General features: G+C 45.5%; 2 protein-coding genes across 4 annotated transcripts in view; one reads left to right on the forward strand and one right to left on the reverse strand.

The window, feature by feature from the left end:
* The window catches only part of LIMK2 (LIM domain kinase 2), a 30,115-nt gene extending 24,971 nt beyond the window's left edge, over positions 1–5,144 (forward strand). For all 3 annotated transcript variants that reach the window (XM_032199158.1, XM_032199159.1, XM_032199160.1), the window contains 3 exons: positions 951–1,006; positions 2,814–2,971; positions 3,152–5,144. In XM_032199158.1, the coding sequence (XP_032055049.1) occupies positions 951–1,006; positions 2,814–2,971; positions 3,152–3,308 (371 nt within the window). In that variant the 3' untranslated portion in view covers positions 3,309–5,144. The remainder of the gene's footprint in view (positions 1–950; positions 1,007–2,813; positions 2,972–3,151) is intronic.
* Positions 5,145–5,924: 780 nt separating this feature from the next.
* Positions 5,925–12,557, reverse strand: PIK3IP1 (phosphoinositide-3-kinase interacting protein 1). The gene is made up of 6 exons (XM_032199259.1): positions 12,422–12,557; positions 12,194–12,313; positions 11,963–12,079; positions 9,779–9,964; positions 9,569–9,647; positions 5,925–7,558 (listed from the first exon to the last, which is right to left on the reverse strand). The coding sequence occupies exons 1-6, from the start codon at positions 12,498–12,500 to the stop codon at positions 7,351–7,353; spliced, it is 789 nt and encodes a 262-aa protein (XP_032055150.1). The 5' UTR covers positions 12,501–12,557; the 3' UTR covers positions 5,925–7,350.
* Positions 12,558–23,756: the final 11,199 nt, after the last annotated feature.

Genomic DNA, 23,756 nt, shown 5'->3' on the forward strand with positions numbered 1-23,756 from the left:
GCCCAAGTGCAGGGAAATCCGTGTTTGTTTGTTTTTTGGCATATAGCCCACACTTGCACTAAGGATGAACTATGTCCCTTTGGGCAAAAAACTGCCCCAGCAGGAGTTGAGGTAAAGGTGAAATACAGTGGACACCATGTCCTCCCAGTGAGCAGGTCTGTCTGGCCAGGCTGAGCAGCTGGGCTGCCTATGTGATCAATATTGCCTGACGTAGTCCATTGGAGAAGAGAGGACTTGGCTCTTCTCTCCAATATTCAACAGTTCTTCACGTTACCTTCTTGGGTACTCTCCTGTTTTCCTCCTCTCAAGGCCTACAGGCCCATCTGAGTCCAAGGCTGCTTCTCAGAGGCTGTCTCAGACCTGGCATTTGTCAGGAGAACAGCAAGAATGCAGTATGACATCACCTCTACAAAAAAGGCTGTTTATACCGGATATTGGCTTGGGAGGGGTGTGTCTGTACGCACAGAGTGGCGTGCTGGAGCCAGTCTAGTTCCCAGATTCTAAGCGCTGCTGGTACGTAATTTATTACCTCTGCAGTCACTGCAGCAGGGACTCACTGCTGGGGAAGCTGAACACTGACTTACTGCTGTGTAGAGAGGCACTAAAACAGCAGTCAATGGAAATGGGCATTCCAGTCATCCTTAGCATTTGCTTTGACCTCTGATATGTGAGGCTTCCCTGCCTTGTCCTTTTCTTCTCCAGCAGAAGGAAGAAGCAGAGTTTAAAATAAGTGGAGGTGATGTATACCAGCTGCACTTTCCTATACATGTCTTGGGGCAACTGACCCTGCTCAGATTTAAACCTTGCTTTGTATCCTGTGTGGAGGGCCCTCCAGGAAATACGCTTAGTTAAGCTTTGGAGGCCAAGCCCAAGACAGATGCTGGCAGCTCCTGGAATAGATGGGTGGGGAATTGTCTGTCACAAAGCTGAATGCCTCATGTTTCCTGTAGGACAGAGCTATGATGAGACAGTGGACATCTTCTCATTTGGGATTGTTCTTTGTGAGGTAAGTCCAGGACATCACATGGCATCTTCAGTGGACTTTTCCTTTTCCATTACCATCTCCTTCCACATGTTGTATCAGACAGTTCCCTGTGGCTGAGTATGCAGCCTGTGACAGCACCGTGAGTTAGGCTGGGAGTATAAAACTTACCCTGCATCTGTTCTCTGTCAGGTTCTGAGTGAGCCCTGGTATCCATTTTGCTAGAAGAGATGTTCCCCAAAATTGTGATTTATTTATTCATATTGCCTCAATAAAAGAACAGTCAGCTGTATAATCTCAGTAAATTCAGGGCCTCCCCTGTGGATGGCACATGTTTTCAAAGAAGAGGAAACCGAAACTTCTTTGCAGGTGGATTAATGAAGCATGCACCCTGAAGTCTGCTGGCTTAGCATATCTCGAGTCAATGCACGTTCTTACTATTATATTGGGCTTTTCTGTCTGCAGAGCAGAGAGCACCATTTAAGCTGCAAGGTATTTTCAGTTTTAAAAGACAGTGGAAGTACAGATGAAAGCTGCGGTGTTATGTGTACAGGGAACGCAGCACTGACAGGAACACCAGGAGAGACCAGCACAGTTTCATCTTCAGTGTTTGGATGAAGGGGACAGAAGATGTCAGTGCATAAATCTTTGTGGCCTCATCTGGAGCTCTCTCTGTACTGGGCTCTCATTTTGGAGAATGTTGTGGCTATGAGCGATAGTTTTAGGAATGCGGAAAATCTGTTTGTGGAACTAAAACAATTGTTTTATCTAGAGGAAAAAAGAAAAGACAAAGGGGGTGGTAGCATATGAACATTTCACTTGTTACCAAAACCAAGATGCTAAAATGCTTAAAAAAAAAAAAAAAAAAAAAGGAAGTAACCCTGCCAAAATACATAATAGGCGTTCACTAGCTAGTTACAGGATGTGGTTGTACTGCTGAGTTTATTGGCAGAGAAAAGCGTAAGTAGTTACAAATAACACCGTTTCTGTGATACCTGATGAGTCTTTATACCTAACACTCTTCCCATGTGAGAGTTTGTATTGACATTGGCCTCCTTTGGACCCAGAGCACCCTACAGCTCTCTGCAATGGGTATGTTCCCTCTTAGTGTACTTTGAGTCCCCTAGCACTGTAGGTGGTGAGTGTACCTCAGTGGGGTATGTGGCGAGAACTGGGACTTCAAGTGCTGGGACAAGGCTTCTCTTTGTTCCACCCATCCCTTTCCTCTACTGGCTCTTGTCTGCAACCTCCTAGGCATTGGTTACGGTTGTTCTTTCTACTCCTTACCCTCTGGGTGTGGGTGAGTTGAATTTGCCAGTAACTGAGCAGCTCAGAATCTGTTGTGCTGTTGCATTTACAGCACTTCCTTGATCAAGTTCCATATGACAAGGGAGCTTTGCTGGTGGTGATGTAAGATTGAGAAGAGAGATGGGATGGGGATGCAGGTTGCGTTAGTTACCTGTGATCAGGAGGGGCTGCATCCTCCCCCAGCACCATACATCAGAATGAAACACTGTTGAGCTCCCTGGGAGGTACATGTTGTCCTGTCCAGCAGAAAAACCCTGGGGAGAAACAAGAGGTGTCTGGGCCTTCCTCTACAACAGTAACCATGTGCCAGGTCTTGTAAAAGTTTCACCTGAAGTTTGCCCGTATGCAGTGTCTTGCTTATTCCCGTGTGCAGCTAGTCCCATTGGAGAGGAGCAACAGCATTTCTGCTCTTTCTCTTTCAACCTAAAACTTTGAAGGAGTCCCTGCCTAATGTTGGAGTTTGCAGCTTGTTAATGCTCTGGGGCTGTTACTGTACTTAAGCATACCTCTCATTTCTCCCTAGATCATAGGCCAGGTTTATGCTGACCCAGACTGTCTCCCACGCACACTGGATTTTGGCCTTAATGTTAAGCTGTTCTGGGAAAAGTTTGTTCCTGCTGACTGTCCTCCAGCCTTTTTCCCTCTGGCTGCCATTTGCTGCAGACTGGAACCAGAGAGCAGGTAGGTTTGGTGCTGGGAGCACCCCTCTTAGTAAGCCTGGAGGGTGTGTTCCACCCTTGGTGGAAGGATTGCTCTGCACAGCAGAGGAGGGGGGAATCATATTTGGGCAACTGGCCCAGCTATTCCACGTGCTGTTCTGCTTCATCTTCCCCACTCACATTTCCTCACTGCTGCTTCTAGGCCCCCTTTTTCCAAGCTGGAAGATTCCTTCGAAGCTCTCTCTCTCTACCTGGGAGAACTTGCCATCCCCCTCCCGTCTGAGCTGGAAGAGCTGGACCACAACGTGAGCGTGCAGTACGGACTGACCCGTGACAAGCTCCCTGAAAACACAACCTAGTCAGCTTGTCCTGCTGCCTGCACCACTTCTGTTGGAGTTGAGTGACGGGGAGGGAGATGCACTTCAGCCACTTCCAGGGCATTAATGGGGCACCGTGCTGTGCGTTCGCTGCATTGCCTCTCTCTCCCCACCCAACCCTCCTCCTTTTGGACATCCTGATTCACTGTGGATTTCTGGCATGTTTCAGAAGCAAAAAGGGCTGTTTCCTGCCAACTGCACCTATGAAAGCTGCTCAACACTATTTTTCTGGCTTGAGAAATGTTTCTCTGGCCTTTTTAGGCTTCTTTACTGTGGTGCCTTAGAACTTGGCTGCAAGCTGTGAAGCCACCCCGGCCTGTCTGCCAGGGAGGGAATTGCTATAGGAAACTCTCCTGGGCGAGGACCAGCACTTCTGGAACTTCTGGAACTCCTTCCACTGACTACCCTGCTCAGAAAGTTGGGAAAATTGGACATCTGGCAAAAGGCCCCACCAGGACAGTTTGTGTGTGTGTGTGTGTGTGTTGTGCGTGTGTATGTTTGTGCATGTGTTTTCCAAAACAGCCTGTTGAAATTTTGGCCTCCAGTGTATAGGGAGTGAAAAAGCCTAGGAAATGGACAACTCTCATGGGGAAACGTGTATGCATTTTTGTTTTGTTTTGTTTTTGTGGGTTTTTTCTTCTTCTCTCTCTGAATACCTCCAAAAGCCTGAAACACTAAGACTGAGCTCTGCTTGCCCCTCCTGATACTGACCCAGGCAGGCAGCAGATGAGGCACTTGAACATCTTCAGACCCTGAGCCTGCACAGCAAGTCTTGCCTGCCTAAGGACCTTAACCTATATGAGATTATTTGAACCTGAATATGTAGAACTGCACTAGGCACTGGCTGAGCTCATCCATGGAGAGATGAAGCTGCTGGAGTGCTTGGCCTGTGGACATGAGGTCACAGAAAGGGTGGCAGAAGGTGCTCTTCAGGAAGCTGAAGGTCTGAAGTGGCTCAGACTTTGTGCATGAGAGATGTGCCCAAGGCTACTTCAAGGATGGACTTGGTAGTAAACAGAAAAGTGATGGAGACTGTCCCATCCAGCCAGGAGTGGCAGCTGGAGAACTAATAATTCCGTTGCCATTACCTCATCTTTCCCTGCAGGCTGTGCAAGTTGCTCCCTTTGAAGGTCTTCTTGCAGCTGCTGTTGTAGCCCCTGAGCTGATTGTCCAAGCAGAAACTTTCTTCAAGGTCATTCCCTGCTTTGGGGAAGAAAAAAGGGCTTGGAGTCACTGGGAGGGGGGTGGGGGTTGTTTTCTTCCAGCACTTCAGCTGATGGAGAAGGAAGCAAGCTACTGTCTCAGTAGCTCATGTGGTTGTCAGAACCGAACAAAAAGCTGGCTCAAGTCCTGCTCTTAAGTTCTACAAACCTCTTGGTTTAACTGGAGTTTTAGTGTGCTTTCTCCTTGTGTCCTCCCCACCCCTCTCAGCGCTGAATGGTGGGAAATGGGTGTTAAGTTACTTTGATTTCCACCACTTACCTGTTAATTTAAAGTATCATGTAAAATGACATGGGACCAGTCATCACCTGACAAAGTGTGAGTGGGGGTGGGGTGGGGCTAGTCTGTGTAGTGGTATTTTAGAAACCCTGGGGATGGCTCGTGCTGTGAGTCAGTGAAGGAGCCTCTTGGAACTGGGTCCAGTGGATTCAGGATTGTTAATAGGATTCCCCGCCTCCCTGCTTAGGCTGGTTTGTGAGGGGACCCCTGAAGGGGAGATTCCTGGGTCATGTGTGGGTGAGGTTTATGAACTGTGATTTGCACAGCTCCATGATCTAACTAAATTAAAAGACAGTAAATGTATGCTGTGGAAACAGGTTTGTGTTGTCTGTGTGGTACATAAAACATCAAGCTCTAACTTGTTTCTGTTGTCACAAAATCTAAGAACTCCCTTTATTGAGCCAGAGGGCTCTATCACACACAGGATCACTGAGATGCAGTGTAAGTGTGCTGTAGTCCTAGTCACCTGGAGTGGTGGAAAGGGAAGAAGGTGACATGTTTTTTTGTTGTTGTTGTTTAAGAGTTGACACAAGGCAGCAGAATATGGAGCCTCTCTCTACTTTCCTTTTCTGAATCAGGGATAAAAACACAGCCCGTTCTTGGAAACACTGCATTCTGAACTATGTAGTTCAAGAGGCAGTTGTTGATGCCAGGACAGAAGGAAAATGCTAGCTACGTCAGTGCCTCCTCTAACCTGCTGTGATCTGTCTCCATCATACTTTCCAGTGCAAGGCCCCAAGGGATGGAGCTGCTGCTGAGTGGCACCAAAGCACAACTGACCTGCGTCACTGCAGGAAGGGGCTGTAACTGAGAGCAGTCTTCCCACGGGCCAGCCTGCTTAGTCAGCACAGCTCGCATACCCCCGGCTGCTTTTCAGGAACAGTCCCAGTACTAGGCTAGCTGCTGGCAGCAAGGAGATAAAGCTCTGTACCCCTTGTCAGTCCTGGTGAGCGGAGGCACTGCTTGTAGGGGATTTTACCTTTGGGCTTGGCAAACTGAAGTAGCATCTTCCCTTCTCAGTTTGACATCTGCAATAAGCAAAAGGATTCTGCTCTGGCAGGAAGGAATGTAGAGATTGAGCCACAGTCCACACAGATCTACAGAGCATTTTTCTTTTAAGCTTTAATACAAGGTAGCACAATCTGCACCTTCTCATACTGAGGTATTTAAAACATTTACAAAGAAATGGTATTCAAAGGCATTTAAAAATAAAATGTTTCCCTTTCCTGAATCAAACATTAACACTAAAACCCCTGCTGCCAAGTGCTATTCCCTGTTAGGCCCTCAGCTATAAAGCAGATGGCTAGAAAACTTACTTGAATGGCTTGATTCCCCTGAGATGGGGATAGATGTTTCCCTGAACTGGCCTTGACTCGGTGCCATTGGGGAGATGGTGCAGCAGCCATCCTTTCCAAAGTCCCTGGAATGCTGATAGAAGTTGTTACAAAATCTCTCTTATAAGGCCAGGCTCTGTAAGCAAGCAGGCTTGCTGCACAAGCTGTGTGTGAAGAGGGCTGGGCCAGAAGCCATGCTGTAACTTCAGGATCTTGCAAGAGCAGCTGCCCTTACAGCCAGAAGAGCAGGAGCTGCTGCCTCATGGTCAGCGTGACCTCTACAGCTCACTTGGCCACTCTGTCCAGAGCTAGCCCTGTAGAAAGTCAGGGGAACTTAGATGTCTATCCTCCGTGCTCAACCTGCTGTAGGTAACAGAAGGGCACAGGTTTTTTTTCTTTACTCCAGAACTATCTGCTGCTGGCCTTTTGGTCTCCTGATCTGTGTACGTGAGCAGGAAGCAGACCACTTGGACACCTACAAGTGTGGCTGTGCATGTAGCACCGCAGGAAAATAGAGAAGTGGCCTCAGCCCTGGAAGACCTGGATTTTTCGAGAGCTTGAGGAGAGCTTTTCCAAATTTTACACTAGGGCTAAACCTACTGTTCCTGGCCAGAGCCATCCCTCAAATACTTATTTGGGGAAAACAAACATAAAAAAACAACCCCTGTTCTAGTAGCAGGATTCTGGATAGTGTTCCCAGCTCTCAGCCACTAAAGCAAAAAGACAGGAACTATAATCAGAGTGTAATTATCTAGCTAAGTCTGACGTGAAGCTCCCCTCAGTCCCTGCAGTACTGCTCCCTCCTGGGCTTCCAGGCTGAAACGTAAGTAACAGTGCACACCGTTAAATAGGAAAGGAACAGAAGAAGGAAGCCAAGACCACACTCTGGGCTATGGGATCTGTGGCTAGGTGTGAGCCTGGCCCATCATCCCCTCCAGCTCCTTGGCACTCTGTGGAGACAGGTGGGAGGAAGCAGCAGGGTCCACCCCACCACTCCCCAGCTGGTCATGCACTGAATGGTGCCCCTCAAACAGATTGTGATGAATAGCCCATTGCTCTGTCCCCCTGCATCACCTTCATCTGGCTTTCATCAAAAAGAAAACAAAATAGAAATGAACACACACAACCCCCACACTCACAGTGGGAAGCTGGAAGCTTCGCTCAGCCTGCACCTCTCCTGCCCCAGCTGCTCAGGCACCAGGGGTACCTGCCTGCCCCATGAGCGGGCCGCTACCATCGTGTGTTTCCTCCACAGGCGTCTGGTTCGTGTGCACCACAATTGTGTTCTCATCTACAAGCTCACAGGCAGGATTGGTGAACGCTGAGAGTGGCAGTGTGATGCGCTGCATTTCACGCTCGTAAACTTTCTGCTCATGCTTTTCCTTCAGATCTTTTCCCCTAGATAAGAAAAAAAAAACAAACACATAGGTATGTGCATGAGGCGAGTGCCACTGGCTAGAGGCAGAGTTCCAGTGAAGACAATATACTAGAAAGGCAGATTTAGCTCTTTCTTTAACAAAAGGATGTTCCAGCTACATACAGTGGTCCCTGAAACATTCCCTATCGTAAACAGAGGCCCCTGTTGAGAACCTTTACAAAAAAAGCAGCCAAGTAAAGTGTCCCTCTCTCTAACTGGCTTATTCACTGACAGTGCTTCGACTTAATGATGACTGTACAGCCAACTTCCTGCTTCAAGCCACGGAGCTGACGTGTTACTCAGTACCTTACAGTCCCACAGCACTGCCTGGTGCAGGCCCAGGGGAGCAGTGAGACAGCACAGAGCACACTGCTGTGCAAAAGAGCTTCTGTAGCCTGCTTCATCCAGCAGAAACAACCATCAGAGGTAGTGACAGATTCTGCCTTTTGTTGCAGCAAACAAACCTGTGTAGCAAATTACACCATTACTGGAAGTATTAAAGCCTACTTTAGAGCTGGCTCTGTTGCAGCTAACAGCTTAGTACCACAAGTGGCTTCTCAAACTGACTTCGCTTTACAGCCTGTAGCTAGAGGAGATGACACCTCTGTAATTTGTGCCAAGGAAGAACTGCCTTGCTTTAAAAATGGATGGCATTAATAGCACGTTGTCTCCAGAAAAAGCGTGTATACCAAAAGCTGCTAAACACATTAGAGGTTTCTCACCACACCCACCCAAACCTGCCAGCTTGCACATGCAATTTAGAGAGCAAGACACCAGGGAAGAGAGGAAACATCCTGCACTGCAACCCTGCAGTGGGCTCTATGGGATTGAAGAAGCAAAGCTGCATTTGGACAAAGCTCAGCCTCTGTTTTTGGCTCCTTCCTGCCAAAGACAGGAGTGAGGTGCGACAGGCACCACTCAGCGCCTCCTGGGGCTTGTGATCCCAAACAGGCAGAGCTGCTGAGGGCTTCCAGTCAGCACATAAGCATTTTGGCAGCTTTTCAAAGCTGCCTACAAGCGTGCAGCAGTGGCTGCTGTTCCTGCCAGCACATGAAACAGCATTCTCTGAAGTGACACCTCAAATCAGATTCTTCGACAAGCAGCACTCTGTGTTTTGCCCCTTATGTAACACTCCTCCCTCTGTTTTTTTTTTCTGCCGGCGTTTATTATAAACACTTACATAAGGACGTGTCCCAGCCTGGGAGAGGGCTCCTTCTGCTTGGTTGTGTCAGACTGCTGTCAGACAGCCAAACTACAGAACAAACCCTTCCAGAGGAGACAGCCCGGGCCTTCACTTGCTGCAAACCATATTCACTGGTATTTGTTAATCCTGCCCTGTCCCTTACAAATAACTAAGCTGCTTGCTGTTACCACAAACCCTTCTGATGCTCAAATGCTGCTGAGCTACAGAAAGGTTTCTTTCCAACACGCTGAAGTGGCTGAACAAGTTATAACTTACACATGAATCAAAACTGACCTTAGAGCACACAGGAGCAGACAGGGTTCCTTTTTGGTAAAAAGAACTTGTTCAAAAAGAGCACTACTTGATATGCAGCTTCACAGAATACAATGCATGTGTGCAAAGAATTTGCCATTTTCCTTCTAAAGGTACCTATGCTAGAAAAAGCTGGGGAACAGGTGGCCTGCTAAAAGGATTGCTGCTTCTGACCACAAAAGAAATTTCCTGTGAGGACACCTGGGATCTGCTCTCTTCAGCTCTTACCTGAAAGTCAGCTCCCCTGGGAGCACCTGAGAAAGCCACATCAAAGCACACACACATGCCTGCACACACAAGCCCCAAAACAAAAACAATCTTAATTCTTAAATAGTTCTTGTGACAAGAGAAACACTTGTATGAAAAGACAGCATGAAGCATGTAGCTGTCTTTTCACTAGGAGCTAGTTGGGTCTGCAGATGCTGCTCAGACTTTCCTTATCTATGTAGGTTGCTTCATGCAACCAGCCTTTGTACGAAGAAGAGTAGCCACTGACCTCTTATAGATATATCCCAGGACGATGCCAGCTCCAATGGCAATGATTATCACCATCATGATCAGCCCCAGCACATACCCTGTGGAAAGAAAAGAGGCAGAATTGGAGGCATTAGATCCAGTTACAGCGTTGCTTTCAGAGCCTCAAAAAAGTCCATCCTGCCAGAATTACAGGAATGGATGGATCCAGCACACAATCCAGTGTTTGTACCTAGTGTCCCTAAGTCCTTCTTTTCTCTGGAGTTCATCTGCACTCTCTGACTTATCCCAATGACTGGCTGCACAGCGGCTGCCTCGCTCCGGGAGGGCAAGGTATCAGCTGGTTCAAACACCTGGTTGACCTCCTGAGAAATATTAACCTCTGCTGTAGGGACTGGGACTGTGGTAGCAGTAGCATCTGTTGGGAAAAAAAAAGAGACAAAATACTAAGCATTGATGAGCACTTTAGCATAACATGTGCTTTGTGAGTGGAACAGATCTAGACTGCTATCACCGGACTACCTTCGAAATAACTGACAAACATTTCTTCCCTCTTAAGCTGTTGCCAAAAATCCTAGCAAGAAACACGTATTCCTCCCCCTGCTTTCCTCTACGTGAATCTATTTAACTAGGAGTGTAAGGCACCACCACATATGAGACAGAAGTCAGACAGCAGAATGAATCCCAGGTTCAGGGCATGAGTCCAGGGGATGCAGAATGACTTCATTTAGTCTATAGATCGATATACAGGCTGCAGCTTCAATCATGCTGAACAGACATAAACAAGATGATGAGGATCTCCATCCCAAGTCTCCCAGGAGTCTTTATCTTTCTCCTGCCTCCATCCTTCTGACACAGAAAGGTTTGATGGAAAGAGACTCCAGCTGGTGGAAGAACAACCTGGGGACATTCTTATGCAGCCCCTCTTTGCAGCCATATCGCAAACTCCTTTAGCATTAGAGACAGGCTAAGTCAGAGCTACACTTCAGGCAGCACAGTCACTGACTGGCCTAAGTACAGCAAGTCCCTCCTCAGCCACAGCCCAAAGAAAGGTGCTTAAGGATGGATATCTTCAAGACAGCTTCTTCTTTCACGTCACAGCTAAAATGGAAGCTGTAGCACAATATAAGCTATGGCAGTGGAATGTATGCATCTACTACTTGTCCTAAACAAACAAAAAAATAATAATGCTTTTTGGAAATGCCATACATGGTATGCATCCACACCTGAAAACTCCCTCCATCTCTCAGTAGGCCCTTGGATCTCACCCCACAGCTGGCAATAACTCCATGTGGATTTTCTATCTGCAGCCATTTTGAGTCCTCAGTGGAATGTGAAATGGAAGTACAGAAGGGGAGTTAGAAATCAGGGTCCCCTGCACTGCACAGTTATTTTACTTAAAGTCAGCCAGAGAAGCTGAACTAAGGCAAGCTGCAGGACATGACTACAATAAAAAGGTACCCACTCTGAGACATAAAAATAGCCAAACCATTAAACATGCAAATCATGTATTGGCTGAAAGGTCAGTTAACTCTCCAGATCCCAAAGCTGCAGGGCTGTTTTGAGTAAAGATCTTGGCAGTAGAACATTTGTTTTGCTTTATCTTTAGGGAAAAGCAGGCAAAAGACAAGCACAGTGAAGAAAAGTGGAGGAAGTACATGTGGGGAAAAACTGTTTACGTGCAAGGCTAGCGATCCCGAGGGACAGTGAAGTGTGTAAATCTCGAGGGGCTCCCAGAGATAAACAAAAAGTTCAAGAAACAAGTGGCTACTTTGCCCTCAGGCAATAGAAATATCTTCTCTCCCTGAAGCATGCTCTCAGCTACAGTTCTTCTCTCGGCAGGTCATTTCACACCCTGACACGTCTGACCATCCAGGAAGAATCCAATGCTTGGGGTTTTCTTTTTCTTACTGTCCTCCCTTCAGTTCTTGTTTTTATCAAGTTCTATTCCCCCTACCTATGTCCAAACTCACCCTGGCACTCATTTAGCAGCTGCATACTTGTTTAGACAGCTGTAGCACGCCCCACGGTAATGTTCTACCCACGTCTCTGTAGTTCCTAGATGTCCAGACCTCAGCCTTTTGCAACACGACCCAACAGCCCCATAGCGACTAGCAAAATAGGTGCAGGGGCAAAGCTTTGCACAGGCATTTTGTGGTGCCAACACAAAAGCTCTAGGGGTGGAGCAAGGTGCAGCTGGGAGGCAGATGTGCAGATAAGGGCCAGAGGGGGAGCCCCGGGTACACTCTGTTCCCGGAGAAGGGCAGTGGAGGCTGGCGGAGCTGGGGCTGTCCGTGCGCAGGGGGGGGACCCCACCCACCCTGGTGACAAACCCCAACCCCAGCAGCGGGATGGGAAAAACAAAGCCCAGGGGAGGGCAGCAAAGAGGGGAAAGAAAGGGAGGGGGCGCTCCTACCTGGGCACGGGGCGATGTCGCAGGGTCTCCTCTCGGGGACCCCATCGGCACCTCGGACGTAGCACCAGGGCGCGGCGGCGCCGTCGGGGTTCCTGCAGCTGTTGTGATCCTCGGCGGCTGCGGGAGGCACGGGGCCGTCAGCACGCGGACCTCGGCGGCCCGATCCCTCCCCCCACAAAAAAAAAAAAAAAAAAAAAAAAACACAACAAAACGCAGACCCCTCGCACCCACCTGCCGGGAGCTCGGCGCCGGGCCCGCTCCGCACCGCCAGCCCCCAGTTGAGGCACGGGGCTCCTCCGGAGGCCACGCTCCGGCTCCCGCGGTAGGACGCGCCGTCGCCGCGGAGGCACTCTGCGGGGAGAGCAGGCCGGGTATGCGGGGAGAGCCGGGCAGCCCTCGCTGCACACCCCGTCCCTTAAATCCCCCCCGGGCCCAGCCTCCAACAAAGCCCCCGCTCACCCTCTGCTCCCCGGGCGGAGGCCAGCAGCAGCAGCAGCAGCAGCAGCACCGCGCCGAGCCGCGGGGCCCCGCGCAGCATCCTCGGCTCAGAGGGGCTCGGAGCAGCCCCGGCTGTGCTCGGCGAGACCTGCCCCGGCTCTCCCCTCCCCGGTAAACAACCGCCGGGCTCCGCGCCCCCCCCCCCCCCCCCTCCTCTTCCCTTCTCCCCTCCCGCCTCGCAGCCGCCGCCGGGTCCTAACGCTGCCGCCACCGGGCGGCTCCCGGCTCCCGGCCCCGCTGCGGAGCCCCCCGGAGGGGAAGGGGAGGCCGCCGGGGGACGGCCCCGAGCCCCGCAGAGCCCCGGGACCGCGGGGACACGGCCCCGAGCCCCGCAGCCGGGAGAAGGGCTGGGGCCGCAGGGGAGAGCCGCGGCACGACCCCTGCCTGGCCTCGGGGGGTAAAACGGGCACTGCCCCTGGCCGAGCAGCGAGGGGTGCGTTCTGCTCCCCTAAATCTCCAGTCGGGTTCTCCAGTCGGGTGCACGGGGGGCACACGCTCACCTCTTGCTGTTCATTGACTCCATGTGCTCAGAGAGCCGCCTGCTTACAGAACAAGATAAACAGCCCCCAAATGCTTTACGTTAATTATAGTGCAGGCATCCAGCCACAGTGATAAATAATGCCTTTCTGCAGGCAGTTCAGATGGGTTACAATAAATGCCCATCTTCCAAACAGGCAGAGGTATTCAGATACTGAGATGCCAGTGAGAGCACCAAAGCACCTGGAGTCACCAGCAAGGTTTCTGGCTGACACAAGAGACAAACAAGCAGCTGAACCCTCAGACCTGCCCACAGAGCTCACACGGATGGCCTGGGCCAACAGACAGGGCTGCAGCCAAGGCCCCGGCCTGCAGCACAAGGTGCTATTTCTGGCTTTCCCACAGCGTTCCTTCTGACCTTGGCCAGTCTGCCTGCTTCACTTCTTTGCTCTTTCCCTTCCTTTCTGTTAAATAAGGGGTAATCAAAGCTTCCTCCCCCGAAAAGGACATGGAAGTTCCCTTCTTTTAAGGTGCTTTGAAATCACATGGGAACTACTGAACGCACAGAAAGTATTTCTATGCCGGGAAGCTGCGTGTTGTACTCAGCGTTTGATGAATCACTTTGCAGGGCAGTGCTGGCCGGAGCAGCAGTCCTTCCCTCCACTCCCAGATGTTTCCATCCTGGCAGTGCTTTCTGTCAGGCTGCTACAGGTGTGACAAGCAGGCTCAAAGAACTGATCCAACCCAGCTCTCAGCCTTTTCTTACCAGGTCACACACACTTTAACCCATTACAGACAGATTGCCTGCTGGATCCAGTCCACAGTGCAACCGCCAAAAAGCAGATGTACCAGCATGACAGAGGGGGAATGACAGAAACAGGTCAATTAAGCTGCACTACCACTGAACATGAAACTGTAACCTTAGCACTTGTGTGTGATTCGTGCTTTAACGATACAATTTAACACTACATTAAGTTTAGTTTAATAACATCAAATTAAAAATTAAAAAAAAAAAAACAACCTCCAGCCAGATTTGCTAGGTTGGAAAAATCCTTTGTGTATCTGTACTGACCGACATCACCAACTAAAATGTCTGCTTCATGTCATTATGCTCATTGTGTGCAGACACTCAGTTCCTGCATTCGTTATGCTCTCCACTTACCCTCTGTGAAGGCAACACTAACTGAAGAGAGATTTTTGACTAAGGGCTGCTGAATCAGACCTTCTGTTTGTAATAGCTATTCATAAGAGATTTTATGGGACAAAATCCATTCAGCCAGAAACTGCAGGGCCACACATGCATCCAGAGGCACAGTCTGTCCAAAACTGTTTGCAGAGGGCTGCCAACCTGTACAATTAATTTCTTTTAGCTCATTTCATGAAACTAAAGCTTCTGTGCCATCTCGCACAGAAAGCATCTCTCCCTGTACATCCTGACCCAAGAACTGCAGGCCAGGCAGTAATCTCTGTGGAAACAAACCTCAGACCTTCCCAGTTCTCAGACCTTCCTCAGTTCTCTCTCCTATTATGTAACAAGATAAATTTGCACTTCTCATTACACGCGGCCAAGTTCCAGCAAACAATTTGAGCTTTTAGTCCATAGAAGGACAACGGGGAATCTGGGAGAAATGCAAAAACCATCACATTAACGGTAAAGATCAAAGTCTTTTCCACAACTGACTTCTAAGCATCATTTTTTCTCTTTCATCTCTAGCTTTCCCCAGGATAAGGGATGATTTATGCCTGGCAGTTTCATGGAGTTAAGTTTAATAGGATGCCAGTAGCAGCTGTCAAGGGCAGAGTCAATTGTTCTTTCTGCTCTTTGGGAATGGCTTTGCTCTTCTTGCTACACTCTTCAGAGATTAAACCTGACATTACTACTCAAACTTTAACTAAACAAATAGCTCTATAACTGTACCCTCACATAGTGTAAAAGTCAGTATGTACATACACATATGTGCACCATAATGCATACACACACTGACAAACACTTCACAGAATACATAAGCCATCTTTAGGAATGAGGAAGGTCAAGCATCCTCCCTAAACTCAGCATGAACCAGTTTCAACTGTGAGCTGGTACCTTTCTGCTGTTCACCTTATGCAAGTTCCAGAATGAAAATGTCTGCTTTCTCTCTCCTGCCTCTCAGTTGGGCTTTTTTTTTTTTTTTTTTTTTTTCCCCCCCTACCTGTGGAAAAATTCAAAGTATATGGAGAACTTTCTTTAAGAAGAAAACTACAAGGAAGCTAGCATGTAGCACAGCACGTTACACAAAGGGAGGCAACTAAAAATACACAGTTCTGGAAGAACTTTACAAGAAGTCATCAAACCCACCCTCTTTCTCTGGCCACAGCAAAGTACGTTCAGATCTTCCCAGCCAAAAGTTCATCTAATTTCCTACTGAAAGAACTAGCATGCTTATTACTTAATCTTACTAAATAAGATACTGGGGGGAATAAGCAAAGTCACCTTCACAATCTAAGTATTCTTTCCTAGACAAATTAACATGGACTGCTTAATATGGAGAAAACTGTCCACGTTCCTATCACTTCTAATTTCTTTATAGGCAAATCAAAATAATTTTTCAAATGTTTCCCTCAAAACTAGTTTTTTTTTTTTCCAAATGTTTCCCTCAAAACTGGTTTTTCGGAAGTTCTCTTCATTCCAGTTTACCATTTCTCCAATTTCTCTGCTTACTTTATAAACTGTGATGCCAAGGATAGTAAACTGAGGTCTCATCCATAATGAACAGAGTATTAGAGCAATTTGTGTTTAAAGCCTGAAACACTAAGTATCAAATGCTACCAAACACTGTTAAGTACTTACAACTCCAACAAAACTGGGTTTTACTCCTTTGTTGCCTCTGTCCGGATCATAAGAACTGTGATTCTCAATTGTGAAAAGCCTTCCGTAAGCAATGATGTAGGAGTCAGAAATAAATACATTTTATTCCTAACCTAGAAATAATCTGCATAGAAGAAAAAAACATCAGGGTTGGAACAAGCAGATCAGATGTTGAATCTATGAAATTGTGAGCTAAGTATAACTGCGACTCAAGACAGAGACAGTCACTACAAAGGAGTCAGTGTGGAGCGATAGAAATATCTGATTGCTCTGTTGCATCCCCCTGCTGACATGTTCAAGGAGAGGCTTCCCCTCCCCCTTCGATCTGACAGCATGAGCTATTGCTAAGTAAATGCCAGCCACAGCCTCCAAGGACTAACAAGGAAGTCTGCAGAAGCAAAACAACCATATGTGATATTTGAACTGGTTCAGACTGGTTCAGAGTTTGCTCTACTTAGTCAAAGTGCCTTCTCAGATGAGCTTTCTGTGTGGGCTGTAATAAAAGGAAAGGGGCCTCAGGAGGGCAATCTGGGTCCTATTGTTTACTGGGGGAGAAGCAGTGCAGCTACACTTTCCTAGCACTGAGATTAGCACTAAATTCTCTCAGCAATCCCTGATTTAGGAAATTTCACACTGAGTCCTCTCTAGCAGCAACACCTCTTTGTCCATTTTGTGACAAACTACATACTGCCTTACCACAGTTCCCTGAGTGGTTTTGACAGGCCCAACTGCCCATAGACATGTGTGTTCACAGTGGTCCATTGCAACTGTTGTAAAGGACTCAGACTGGATCATGGCCCATAACTCTTTCCCCTTTCCAGAGCATTCTAAAATCAGCATACAGATCACAGATGCTGTTTTTACCTGCTTTCCAGTGGGTGTGTCTCCAAGCAAGATAACATAAAACTGTCCCAAAACTGCTAGGAATAAGGTAGAGCTGAAGAGGTTTCAGCCTCCACTTACTTTTTTTTTTTTTTTTTTTTCTCCTCTACAAGCACAGGTTGCTGCTGACAAAAAAACAGAACGTGTATGTTTAAGGGTGGAGGGAGTCAGAGAATATATAGGTTTATGAGTGAGGAAAAAAGGCCTTGCTCTAAATTCTTCTACTGATTTGCTGTTTGACCTTAGGCAAGCTTCTGCCTCTGTTTGTCATATTAATACTACTTAAATCACAGAAGGGAGAAAGGATTACATGTCTGCAAAGTGCTTTGAAAGCTTCAAATATGTTATACCTTATCAAATGGTATTCAAGGGGAAGGAATCATGAAGAGGGATATGCACAGAAAGTCTAAGATGTTCCCATGTTATCTATGTGTATAGTGCTGACTTAGCACAAACAAACATTAATGCAAGAAGAAAAATATGAGGATGTGTTTTGTGTTTTTTGTTGTTGTTATTTGTTTGTTTTAGGTATAGAAGTACCTTTTTAGCTTTCCTCTTTCTTCATTCCGCGTGGTGCACAGCAGTAACTAGCAAAGCTAAATAGTCAGCTAAACAAATATCCTTACTCGTTAGAAAATGCTGATGTAAATCTACAGATGAAATGCATGAAAAAGGCAGCACCTGGAGATATCTGGAGATTTGAATCAGAGGGAATAAAGATTTCTGTTTGGGTAACAGAAAAACTTCCAGTGAATTGGAGAGAACTATTTAAACGTCCTTCTACCAATCCTTTACTCACCATGGGAACTGATTTCACAAGCAAACAGAAGTGATAGCCCAAAACATTGCTGCTTAAATTTCAGTAATCATGGAATATTGTCAAAGTAAGAGTTAGCTGCCACTGTGGAAAGAATTAGGTTACAGAGTTGCACTTAAATATACAAGACTTCCAGTTCCTTTGGAAAGTGCACCACCTCTAAAAAGCAAAAACACTCATTATTAGCAAGCAACTCCCATATCCCATGCCAACATAAAGGCAATGAGATTATTAACTTGTACACATTGGAGAAAAAAAAATACATACATATAGAGAGATTTTCTTATCTACCTAGGGTTTTAGGACTCAGATCCAAGCTGTCTTTGTGATTCAACATGGGAGCAAATACCAAACCTTTCAGCAGAGCTACTAGTGTTTCCTCATAAAAGCGCAGGATTCACAGACATTTAAAATGCAGAGCTCTCACCACCGGATTTTACTTCCTTAGCTGACCTGAAAGCAGATAAAACCATTGGCACACAGGTACTGTGAAAGACCTCTCTCTCCACAGGTGTTTGCCTGAAGGCTGTGGGAGGGGCTGTGTTTATTTTGGGAAGTTGCCCTTTCTTTCCTGTGTAGAAAGGCAAACCTCTTTATTTTCTCTGTGGGTTGCACACATACCATAGGCATGCAGGGATAGCCTCTTTCATGACTGTTATAAATGCACATGGACTTTTAATGTCTATTTGCAAAAGCAAAGACCCTGTTCCTTAAATATATTTACAGAATAGGGCAAATCTTTGTTGTTGTTGTTTTGGTCTTGAGTTTGCCATTCTCTTAGAAAGTTAGGGCTCAAAGTGTTAAAACCATAAGGAGGCAAAAAGAGCTGGAAGGAACAAAGGATTGGTAGCTTCACCTCATACTTCACTTAATTCTTTAAAATACAATGGCGTTGAGTTGGAACACTGTACATTTGACTTATGACCCAACACCTGAGGTAGGCAGGCCAGGAGCATCGCAAAAATATATTTATACATTCTATCTCATTTTTATTTTCACCGTCTTCCACATATTCAATAAGGACAATACCAAATTTCACATAGATACTTGCCACTCCATCACTTACACTAAAAGGATGTAAGAAATCTCATCGCACAGCCCCAGAGAAAGGATTTGCTGATCAAAAGACCATCCTGATACACAATGTTGCAACCTGCCCATGGGTTCTCATACAGTGCTGTGGAGATGAGCAAAGGCAGAAACCACCTCTGAAGAGGAAGATCTGTAGATATGAGAAATACAGGCTGTCTCTGGGCACTCATGGTCTCTGTTCTCCGTCTCCATAAAAAGAATGCATGCAGCCTGCAGAGTTTAATTCTCTTTTGGTTTATTACTATTTAAAAATCAGTTTTTGCATCCCCTTCTACAGAGGCTTCACCTTTCAACAGAACATACAAAAAATACACACAATAGAAAAAAAAAAAAAAGATAGGTAGGTAAGTTGCTTTATACAAACAGGTCCCTAAGAACCCAAAAAGGCTAAAACAGGCTCGGTTTCAATAGAAGCAGGCCCGTAAATAGGCAAGAGACTTCATTCAAGTAGGGAAAGAGTCATCCATCCTCACCTAAGATCCCTTCTTGCTCACACTGAAGACAATTGGAGGATTCCCAACAACTTCAGTAGAAGCAGGATTAGGATTCATCAGAGTCAACGGCAAACTTTTCTGCTCCTTCCCTTCCAAGGCACTGTCTCTTCCATATAGCATGCAGCCAGGAAAGAATGCCAGTCTTCCTGGCTCATCCCACACTCATGTTTCAGTTGTTCACTCTACAGGACATCTGAGAACAGCCTTTTATTTTCTCTTACAATGTGTATCAGCACTAATTGCAGCAAACTTTCAGGTTACAAAAGTACCGAAGAGAAATTCTGAGTCCAAGAGCAAGGCTTGGTTGATTTTTTAAGAGCCAGCAGTCAGTCTGACAACTTTGCAAAGGGCACGTAAAAACTGCCTGGAGAAGGCACCAGTTTGTAGACACAGGAGCCAAAAAGCTATCAGCAAGAATGAGACCAATTTATTACAAAAGCACTTACCCAAGCTCACTATGTGACTGCAGGAAGCTTAAGAGCATTTATAGCTGCCGGTGGCTGTATGAAGTGACCCCGTGGTCCACATAGAACCCAGGAGTTGGGAGGGAGTCACTGGATCAGAGAGACACCAGTTGCCTCCTTCCTTCAGCACTTCTCAGCTCAGAACACTTCCAGGTCTCCAAAACCGCAGTACAAGTAGAGAAGCCACCCAGGAACAGCTTCATTCACATAAACCCTGAGAGCAGATCAATAATGCCAGGCAGTATTTAAATTAATTTAAATATTTTGCCTTTCAGGAAGAATGTAACCAAATGTTTAACTTTTCGTCATGCCTGGAGTCAGCAGGGACAAATGTTTGTAGCAGAGTTCAGCAGCACGATTGTGCAGCACAATTTGGCACATCAATTAAATCTTGAATCATTCCCACTCATGGATTATCATCATCTAATTTTATACATGAGAACCAAACACAGGAAGAGGCTAGAGATGACACAAGGTGTTAATTCTTTACAAGCAGGCAGTCATTACCCACCACCACAGAGCAAACAACTGTGGTTTTCCACTAGCATGCTTTAACTGTTCCAGCCACCTCCACAACCCCTTACAGCCAGGGTTCTTGCTCCTGTTCTGCACCACTTTGCAGCTATGTCACATAACTATTTTTAATTTATTTTTTCTCTTTAGCCAAATAGTTCTCTGGTTTGTTTTACAGGTAACAGCTATTTGCAGAGCTGTATGTATCTGAGTAAGTAAACACTCAGGCAAAGGAATGTGTGGAGGGTGAAGGTGTCAAGGGAGCAGGCACAAAGACATTATGCCAATGCTGCTGCTACTGATTCTTCAACAGTAAAGGGTGGCCTCAGGCTGCATCCCAGCCAGGGTCCCAGGCTGAGAGCTCCAAAACACACCGCCTTCTTAAAGGCACACGGAGCAGCAGGTTGGGCTGAAGGCCAAATCTGTTCCCAAAGGCTCATTCACAACAGCCAAAGGATCTTGTTTTGAAAAGCATGTTCAGGACAAAAAGCGGGACTCTCTCAGGAGACATGGGACTCTTCCACAGTCTATTTCCTTTTTCAAATTTTCTTATTTTTTCCCCTCTTTGCTTATTTGTTTTGTTCCTTGGGTTGGAATTTACAGCATAAACTCAGGGATTCAATGTGAGCTTATGTTCTATTCAATTAAAACTCATGTACTGTGCCCAGGCAAAAGGTGAACAGTACAAAGCTGGCTTAAATTGTGTTAAGATATTCATAATGCTGTTAAGGTATACTCATAATGCTGAAAAAGCCAACACATTCCATGGTTTTGTTTGGCACTTGCTCTCAGAGTTTCTGCCATCCTGAACAATAAAAATATTGGATTATTTTTGTTGGTGATACAGAAAAGCCTTTCCTGTTTCATTATTTTAAACTTCAGTAGCTGTTTTTTCTTTGTTTTCCCTTTTTTCCTTTTTTTTTCCTTTTTTTTTTAAACTTTTTTTTTTTTTTTTTTTTTTTTTACTTTGTCCATTCATCTCTCATGAAACCCAGAGAGAGCTCTTGCTCTCCATTCATTCTTCCAACACTGAAGTCCAGAGTTCCTTTCAAATTTACTTTGGCATCTACTTCCTCAAGCAAGCACCTTAAAAAAAATTAAAGCTGAAAGTGGTACTCCACTCCAGACTCAAGACATAAATTCAGATACTGATTTCTAGGAACAAAGATTTAGTGAAAAAACAAGACACTAAAGTTACAACAGAGCCTACAAAATCTAGGTTAGCTTTCATACTATCAATTCAATTAGTTGAGTTAGATAGACATTCAGTTACACAGCTCTTCTATTCAAGTCATTCCTTACTGCTGATAGCAGTTGAGGAAGGAACAACAATTTTGGGGAATACATGGGAAATCACAAATATTCCCTAAGTCACTGGCACTCAAATAGATCTAAAATTGTGACTGGGCATTTGCAATTAAATATTCAAAAGATTGCAATGAAGACCAACTCCACACAATCTTATGGTTCTAGGCTTTAAAAAACAAACAAAACAGCCTCCCCCCTCCCCGCCAACCACATAATACTTTGCCCTATTATAGTTAAGGCACTGGATTGAGAGAAGGAAATTCTGTGTTCAATTTCTGGTTCTGCTATCAATTTCCCACAACATCATGGGCAAACCACTTAAGACTGAAAGCTCACACACCATCACATTACCATGCATCAAACAAGCCACACTTTAAGTCTGCACACATCTAGCAGGTGGCAAATGCAAGGTAATGTCACTTAACGTAACTCAGTATGGAATAAACTCATATTAAAATGCTTTACCTTGCATTTCTTGGGGACATAAATTACTTTAGGCAAAAAGAAAAGCCTAACAATAAGTCTAAGATCCTACGTTTGACACCTTTAAGCATGCATACAATCATTTTTTAGTCCTTCACCTGTTTCATTCATTCACCTGTAAAATGCTGGCATCTATTCCTTTCTTGTCTATCATTAATGCTTAAATTATAAATGTTTGAAGGTATTTTAATCATACCTAATATACAAGGGCCTGAGCCACAGTTGAGGGGTTTAAGCACTCCTGTAATACAAAGAAATACTACTACTCTGATTATCAAAATTTGCATGAACTGAAGTTCCTTTCTTTGCAGAGAAGTGCACTGACTCAAACAGTGGATTGCAGTCCTAGCAAAGAAGAAAAAAAAAAGTTACCATCTATACACTGACATGCCAATTAAAAACATAATAGAAACAAGTTAAGTGAGGTTGCAGCTTGGGGCACATTAAGTATTTCCATTTGAACTTTGAACTGGTGAGGCTGTTTTCTGTTTGGATCTGTCCTCTGATCTGTGAGCAGCAGACACTTCCCAAAGTACAGAAGGTAAAAAATTTGTATATAGATTAAATTCCTATCCAGAACTGAGTAATATTCCTCCAAAGCAGCAAAGAGCTCTGAAAACCCACCTCTGCTGAGATCTGCCCAACTCATTTTGGAACTAGTCTGCACCAATCTCTGTGTGGGTGCAAATCTCTCCCATTTACACTAGGATGATCTAGAACTGTAATTTCAGGATTGTTAATTTACTGCCTAATTGTTTTCCTGTTCACTAGACTGAGAATTATGTAGCTTCCATTCAATTTATTCATGACAACTTAGTAAGCATTTTCTCTGACAACCAAAATGCACACTTAGTGTTTTAGAAGGCTTCCTTTTTTGTTCAAGGCTTTTCATTTATTTGTTTCATCAGGTCAAAATCTGTAGTGTTCAAAATTGCACATGGCCAAAATCCAACCCACTAGTAACACTGAAGTCAGGGGAGCTAAAACTAGGATGAAAACTACCTTATTCTGGTCTTGAATTTTATGACTACTGCATGTTCTTCAAGTGTATATAGAACAATGGGGACACCAACTTCTTGCATCTTTCAGAATACAGCCTCAATTCAACAGAAAGCTTGCTGATGGCTTGCTGCTCACTGCTTAAATACCAGCTACCCATAAAGCAGGGTGACTGCAGTTGCATTTGCTAATCCCAATGAATTGTTATGCTGAGTGGGAAACCTGCTCTATCTTGACTTGCTTGGCAGTTTATAGGGTTGCCTTGCCATGGTCTGGATTTGTAAATTATTTTAAACTGTTTTGTTACCTTTCTGAAATGTCCTGTTTCTGCTTGCCAAATAAGCTTATCAGTACAGCAACAGCAATAGAAGCTTTGGTTTGGGGGTGGGGTGGTTGAGTGTTTTTTCTCCTTGTTGTTGTTTTTTGTTTGTTTGTTTGTTTTCTTCCTTTCCCTTTTAAATAAGGCTCATGCCTATTCCCAGGATTCTGGGGGAAGATGAATGGAGAAGAATGTGTCTTTCAGTCTCCCAACCTAAACTAATAGCAAAATGTCAAGTCCACGGCAGCAACATGCTTTCAATTTAGAAAGTGCTAGTTCTGTGAAGAGAAAACCATTGATTATTCACCCTCCACTTAAAATATTCAAGAGGAGGCATTACAATATAGCTTCTTACATGAGAGAAGCTGGTGCTTCTAAATCAGTAGAGCTTAGAATGACATTCCAAAAACTATATACTTACAAAATATTCTATGTTTTCAATGCAAAATTAACAGAGGAATGTATCCCACAACATCTTATTTCAGTTATAGATTAGCTGCAGGGTTTGGATTAGGAGCACCTGTACAACACAGAGTGCCATAGCAGCAGTTTGTGGCTACGTTCACATTTAATGCAGGCATACCTCTTACAGAGGATGTAGGT

This window comes from Aythya fuligula, chromosome 17, assembly GCF_009819795.1.
Source record: "Aythya fuligula isolate bAytFul2 chromosome 17, bAytFul2.pri, whole genome shotgun sequence".
NCBI classification, from domain to species: domain Eukaryota; kingdom Metazoa; phylum Chordata; class Aves; order Anseriformes; family Anatidae; genus Aythya; species Aythya fuligula.

Excerpts from the sequence above, each read along its gene's own strand:
- PIK3IP1 (XM_032199259.1), bottom strand. The coding sequence starts at position 12,500 with ATGCTGCGCGGGGCCCCGCGGCTCGGCGCGGTGCTGCTGCTGCTGCTG. Across the intron at positions 12,314-12,421 it reads CTCCGCCCGGGGAGCAGAGG|AGTGCCTCCGCGGCGACGGC; the intron begins GTGAGCGGGGGC and ends CTCTCCCCGCAG. Across the intron at positions 9,965-11,962 it reads CGACATCGCCCCGTGCCCAG|ATGCTACTGCTACCACAGTC; the intron begins GTAGGAGCGCCC and ends TTTTCCCAACAG.